The following is a 7266-nucleotide window of genomic DNA, read 5'->3' as shown; positions in this document are numbered from 1 at the left end:
TGAAAGTCTTCAAATTGTAGCCTTCTGGAAGCCGTCGAATTGTAACTTACATCATCGGTGTTTGATGATGATCAGCTATCTGTTGTGATTTTTAGACAGCCTACAGCGGCCCTGGCCCTTTGTGTTAGACCATTAAACAACCGAAAGGACTGACACATCTGAACCGAATAACTCGGTTCTGTTCGGTCGGCTCCATTTAGCATGAGGTTCGGTTTGGTTTCTATTCGATCTAAATTGATGAACACCGACCGAACCGACAGTTTGCTCACAAGTATTTGGTAGTTTTTTAACATGTTAATAACAAAAGATCACGATCCACTAATGGAATCCTCTCTTCTTTATTTCCCCTTATCTGGGGTCTTTAATGCCACCGAAAATGATTAGACAAGACCGAAAAGTGTGATTTGTCATGAAGACTGCAAATGTGATATGGTATTGATTAGTTTTTCTATTATTATAGGAGAAATTCATTGAGAGCAATCTGCGAAAAAATGCTAGCAATTGCATACGTTAGGGTCCGTTTAGCTTGACGGAACATACGTTAGGGTCCGTTTAGCTTGACCGGAAGTACTGGAAGTAAAAAATAAGTAAAAAAATATTAAATTTATGAAATAAAAAGTAATGAAAGTAAATTTTTTTTTTGTTTCACGTATTTTTTGAGTGTAAACAAGAGGAAATTATTGGACGTGGATTCTCGTAGAGATGTAGGCTGACAGCTTAGAGCGTAAATTGGAAACAGAACTAAAGGGGGTAAGCATGAGGCCAAGCCCACAAAGAAATTGCGCCAGTAGGAAATAGTAAAGATTAGAGTGGCGAATAACTAATGAAAAATATAGCGTAGGTATAGCCAAACTAAAGCCATGTTTAGCTAGAAGAAATAAGTTCTAGGAGTATGCACTTTTAGGAGAGGAATCGTGTGTCCCATCAAGAGTTGGGCTGCTTCCATCTAAAAGGTGGAATTATGACCCAAGGACCTGTGCAAATAATTTCATAAAATACCACCCGCCATCCCTAAACTCCTATACATTAACTATTTCTGTTCTTTGTAAATATAAGGATATTCAATATCCACCCAATTGGCCGATACCTTACCAATATGAGCAGAACAGCTCAATCTTGACTAATAACACCTAAGGTTTGAAATAGCAAGAGGTGATTTTGATAATGTTATGTTGGGGGGGAAATTTTAGACATAAACTAATTAATTGAAAGGTTTTGAGACTAAATTCTGACTAACTGCCATTGGAGATGGATGTAACTCTCATGTCGCTATCAGTAAAGACAAACCAAAACCGTGATGATATCGGGATTTTAGGTATCGATCCAAACTCATCAAATACACCAAATATGCAGGCCGTAAATATATTTTAAAAGCATCAACTATTACATAACGTAATGCTTTGGTCAAAATTAAGTCAAAGTATATATAACCTTTCTATTCTTTTAACATTTTGCCTAAGAAAATACCAGAGTTAAGGTTCAATTTTTTTAATACCTAAATCCCATTCATTACTATCCAACCGGTATCCAGCTATCATGTCGATTTAATTGAACCAGTAGTCTCTTGTATCCATATGGATTTGATTACATCTGAATATATGTTACTTACCTAATCCATAACCATTACAGAAATACAGATATGATATATTGCTCCCTATTTAGCCTTCCCCTTGAGCATAATTAGAATCAATATTTAAAAAAATAATAATAATTTCGCTATTCAAGTTATCATTGGATAACACTTACACCCACATATTCAAACACTTCAATAACAAGTAAATAATGTCAAAATAATGGCTTGCAAATAATTTTGTATGGAGAAATGGTTTGCTTCCCCGCATGTCACCATGGATTCATAAGAGAGCTGCATATAGTATTTGGTTCCATGTATCCGGAACACCAGCGAGGCACCAGTGGCTGCAGTCCACACCAGGGTGGTCCCCACTGTACGTTGAGGGATGACCGTCTTTTCTGAGCTGGGAAAGAAGGGTTATGTCGAGAAGATACGCTGGTCTCGACATTGTACCGATAACGTTGCTAACGACTGCCTGCTCTGGAGGTGAACCAGCTGGATATGTTGATCCGATCACCGGTTGAGTTTGTTTGTTGCAGTTCCCTGCCTTTGGTTCTCCCCAGTCCTTTGCTCTGTTTTTCAAGAATAATTGGGACGAACGTGAATAACTGTTACTGGTTAATTTGAGCAAGAACTAAACTTGGATGCAAGTGTTGTGTATATGCTCTTCATTGGTGCTGATGGTGGATGGTGGTATTCTTTTTTTTTGCAGGTATTACGCATATCGACCAATCTACAGTGTGTTAAAGATTTAAGTGGATAAACCTCAACGTTTGGCGGTTTAGCACACTGGGACCTTGATGTTTTCGGTGGTTTTAGAATATTTCTGATATTTTATGTTCTTGACTGTTCTGTCAAAGTATTATGTATGGTACTAAATTCAGACTAGTGATGAATAGATCAGGACATTATTATATGTTCTGTTGGCACATAAGACATGCGCAGTAGAACGTCATTTTGACGAAATATGAATATTCTATACTGACAGATGACTGTGCGTTAGTTGTTAAATCCGATGGTTTTTGTCGATCGATCGAGAGAATTTCCTAACGTTTCTCACGGAGGAAGCTAGCAGTTTGTCTTGATTTATATCACTGATTCCCCTATGCTGCATGGCTATATTGTATTTAAATGTCATGCAGGGGCTGCAATTGTTTCTGACCGTAGAGTGCTGAATTTATACAAATAAAATAGATGAGTGAAGTGGACTTACAGATAATGAGTAGGTGAGATCCCCTGAAAGAAAACCTTGGTGGTGCTTGGGTCAACGTTGGCTTCCACCCACTTAGCCCATGTTGTTAGCCCTTTAGAGAAAGCCACTAACCGATCCATGTCTTTGTACACTTGTCCTTCTGACTCAACGAAATCCCATCTACACAATTACAAAAGCAGTGTAATTCCTCTATTTACTACTTTGCAACCGAAAAGTTAGGAATCTTAGCACACGTGAACCTCTTTCTCATACATTTAATGTGTCAAATGCTAATAAAATATATAGTTGAAATGTGTCGTATATTTAAGGTGTCAAATGCTAATAGAATAGTTAAAATGTCACTTCAACTGAAAGTATGGATAATGAAGTCATCGATAAAAACTATAGCTGAGAGAAGAGAAACACACGGTTGGCCGTTTCCGGTGTGAGTCCACCAATGCCACGTATTGAATATAAGCATGTCAACCCCCAGCCAAGTGCTGCTGCCACTATCGATCGAATCCAGCTTTAAAACTCGACCAATCGGCTCGCCCACGATATCGACCAAGTACGTTGTTCTATAGTACATCACCGACAGCCCATATTCCTGCAGGCCCAACAACGCTTTTTAGCTTCCAAAATCTACACGTGAACTTGGTCAGTACATCTAAAATCAGCGAGGTTGGGAAAAAAAAAAAAAGCCAAGTTTTGATTATAGATTTGGATTTTAGTACTGCACTGTGCTTCGGCTCGCCCACGATATCGACCAAGTACGTTGTTCTATAGTACATCACCGACAGCCCATATTCCTGCAGGCCCAACAACGCTTTTTAGCTTCCAAAATCTACACGTGAACTTGGTCAGTACATCTAAAATCAGCGAGGTTGGGAAAAAAAAAAAAAGCCAAGTTTTGATTATAGATTTGGATTTTAGTACTGCACTGTGCTCTCCCGTGATAGATTCCTTTTGGTGGTGAAAGTGTACAGAAGAATGAGGATATTATTAAAATATCTACAATATATGGAGACCAAATCCCGTGATGGGATCGAAATGGTTTTGTTGTTTCTTTGAGCTTGAAGAGAAAAAACCGCCCGTGAGTTAGTCTAGAAAGCCGTTTTATTTTTTACTTCCATATATATATATATCTTTTTTGAGGGCCATTTATTAAATTTGTTTGTACGTTTGATGCTAGGATTTAGGATCGTGGAGACTCTGGAGTCACTTAGAGCATCTCCAAGGGATCTTTACAATGTCCCTTAATCTAGGGGGAGTTTTAAGGGAGGGGATGTTTTCCTCCAATGGTTCCTCCTTAAAAGTCATCTTACCCCTTAATTATTCATATTTAGTGTTTTAATTTTATAGATTAAGATTTAATTAAATATATGGTTTCCTTAATTATTCATATTTAGTGTTTTAATTTTATAGATTAAGATTTAATTAAATATATGGTTTATTTATCAATGAATAAATAACTAAATATTAATAACTAAAATTAAATAAATAATTAATTTAAAGTAAGAAATTATCTTATATAATTATTAAATTAATTAATCATATTAAAATTTAATAAATAATTAATTTATATAAATCATGTTAAAAGTATTAATTATACATTAACTATATATTAACTAAATTTAATTAACTATACATTAACTTCATTTAAAAAGAAAATATTAATATAAAATTATAAGGGGAAGGTTAAGGGACTTTAACCTTCCCCTTAATTTGGAGAGGGAGTTAAGGGGTTTGGGGTGAAGGGGAAAGTTTTACGGCCCCTTGGAGCACCTTCCCCTTTATTCTCCCTTAATCTAGCTAAGGGGCCGGATTTTTCCGGCCCCTTGGAGATGCTCTTATTACAGAGTCTTATGGGGACACAATTTAACTAATTATTTATCAAATGAAGTAATAGAAAACGAAATTGGGAAAGTAAACAAAATAAATATATGCTAGAATTAATGTAGAGTGATCCAATCATTTCATCCATGTCTACAGATATGAAACTAGGGAGAATCAGAAGTTGACATTGTTGACACGGCAAATCATGACCATCTAGAGATTAGTGGTAGTTAAGTTTGATATGAAGAAATGAAGCGAAAAATGAGGCGCGAAGAATTTGAAAAAAAAAAAAAAAACTGGCAAATGCGAACGAGATGGTGATTAAGGAGATTGTTAAACTAAAGATTTTTTATTAAGGATGTATCAGTGTTAATCATTAGTATGTGGGAGGCCGAGAGAAGGGCCAACCTAAAGGTAAACTAAAATAGGAAACATGCGCTGCTGTTCGCCATCATGTTCCCGTGTGCATAAATATGGAAGTGACCATCAAGATTCTCCTACTTCGAGTCCGTCTTTCCACAAAATTCTCGGTTGGTTTTAAAAATAAAAATAAAAATTAATTTGTTGAGCATGTTTCTCGGAGCTCTAATCCAAATGTTTTATGAGGCTAATTAAATCATAAACACAAGGAATTATGGCCCACTGATCAAAAGGATGTTTATACCATAATATTAGAGAATCAATCAATTTAATTTTATGCATAAGAAACTACTTAATCGTTATCTACGGATAGCGTATAAATAATTGCGATACATATCTCTAGTATAATAAATCTCTTTTATTTCCATAAATTGCGTTTAATATTCTTTTCTTTTTTTTTTACTTTAAATTTAACATAGTCATGCATTGCTACTAGACGTTTACGATTGAAATTAAACATGATTTCCTGATATTTTGTTTGAATATTTATATAAGTTGGCGATCTGATAGGAAGTCCCAATAGAACCAGAAAATAAAAGAGAAAATAAAGAGATAGTATAATAACTAATACGCTGTTAAATGCTAATTAATATAAAAGATACGATCGAAATTAAGAATATGTATTAATATATAAAAAAATATCTAAACGCCAAAATAGGAAGCCAACAGAGAGCCTATATATGGTGTCAACCGTTAAACGTTATAACCGAAGGCACATAAAGGTACATAAAATGAGAAATATATTCACCTCAAATCTAACAGTGGCCAGTGAGCCAGTCCGTGAAGTCGAGGTCTTTGAGTTGGGCACAGCCGCATGAAGCATGCAGTTGAGGGACTGCCACTGGTTCAAACTCAACGAGTCTCCCACAAACATTATCTTCTTCCCTCTCCATCTCATCAAAAAATCCTGACCATTGAATCTGTACTTGAGATAAGACAAATAAACCAAAATCAGCTTCCAACACTGAAATAAGATCATAAAGAAAGAAAAAGTTATAACAAAATTAGCAATACTAATTAACCTTGGGAGTTCACAAGCATTTGGCTTCCATCTATATTTGAGATAGAGCTCATCGGGTCTGCCGTATTTCTTGCAATCAAATTCGGGATCGATGAACGGACAGGTGGACGAATTGTAGAGCGGGTACGAGTCATCGTAGACCCAACTGCCATGAAACATATCGCAGTTGAGTCCATTTGCTGGGGTTCTTCTCCTCCCTGGTGCTTTCTTATGACCTTGGACGTAAGCATCAGAAGAAATTATGGTGAAGGCGAAGAATGTGAATACAAGAACGAAATATGAATAGATTTTTTTGGAGTCCATAGCTATACAGGCTTAGAGAGAATGAGAAGCGAAGGGATTAAAGGGGGGGCTATTATAAGGTTTGGATTGGCGCGGGAGAAAATTGACACTCTTATCTTAAAAAGAAAAAAAAGAAAAAGGTCAGGGGACTGTAAAAGTAAAATAAAAATGGGATAAGGAAGGAGAAAGGGAAAGAAAAAATGCGGTGGCCAAGGCCGAGGGGTGTCTGGTCCTCGCTCTTTGTATGCACTGCAAATTTATATATATTTGATGAGCCTTAAAGTGTTTGCCTTTTTTAATTATTTGTTCCTTTTTTTGCGGCTGGTGATCGATAGATCTGCCGCAAATCTCCTTTCCAAAGTTATCGTGGATGTATATGAATCTGGTGAATATGTGAATGGGTAGGTTCAAATCTTAATTACTGGCTTAAATTGGTGCAAATTAATGTTTCCATTCTGAGTAAATTACGTTTTCCCCCCCCTGGTAAGATGGGTATCCAGGGAGAATTGCAAATGTTTCCATTCTGGATAATTTACGTTTTTTTTTCTTCTTCTTTTTCTGGTAGATAGATATCCAGGGAGAAAAGAGTATACTCCAGGAGAGTCCCCACAAGAGAGAGAGAGAGAGAGAGAGGGAGAGAGAGGTAGAGAGAGGGAGAGCAAATGATTGGATTTGGAGGAGATTCTGATCATGAATTTTAATTCTATCTGATCTTGGGGGATTAGTCACCTGGAACTAAAATTAGAACTGGAATAATTTGTGAGATAAATTTTTAAGGTGTTAGTCACATAGAACTAAAACTAGAACAAAATTTTACAGTGTTAGTTAAGTAGAACTCTAATAAAACTAGAATTGGGATAATGATACAAAATTATCCCTTTTTTTATTTTTCTATACAAAAATAAGAGTTTTAGTCTCTCAAATTATTCTAAATTTTAGCTT

At 36.0% G+C, this 7266-nt stretch overlaps 1 protein-coding gene across 1 annotated transcript; it reads right to left on the bottom strand.

The window, feature by feature from the left end:
* Positions 1671–6601, bottom strand: LOC109840076 (protein trichome birefringence-like 39). Its single transcript, XM_020408575.1, has 5 exons — positions 6044–6601; positions 5770–5941; positions 3194–3372; positions 2787–2945; positions 1671–2145 (listed from the first exon to the last, which is right to left on the bottom strand). Exons 1-5 carry the CDS (start codon positions 6343–6345, stop codon positions 1854–1856), a joined length of 1104 nt encoding a protein of 367 aa, XP_020264164.1. The 5' UTR covers positions 6346–6601; the 3' UTR covers positions 1671–1853.

This window comes from Asparagus officinalis, chromosome 5 (assembly GCF_001876935.1).
Source record: "Asparagus officinalis chromosome 5, Aspof.V1, whole genome shotgun sequence".
In the NCBI taxonomy this organism is placed as follows: Eukaryota; Viridiplantae; Streptophyta; class Magnoliopsida; order Asparagales; family Asparagaceae; genus Asparagus; species Asparagus officinalis.
This window is presented reverse-complemented; position numbering and strand designations above follow the sequence as displayed.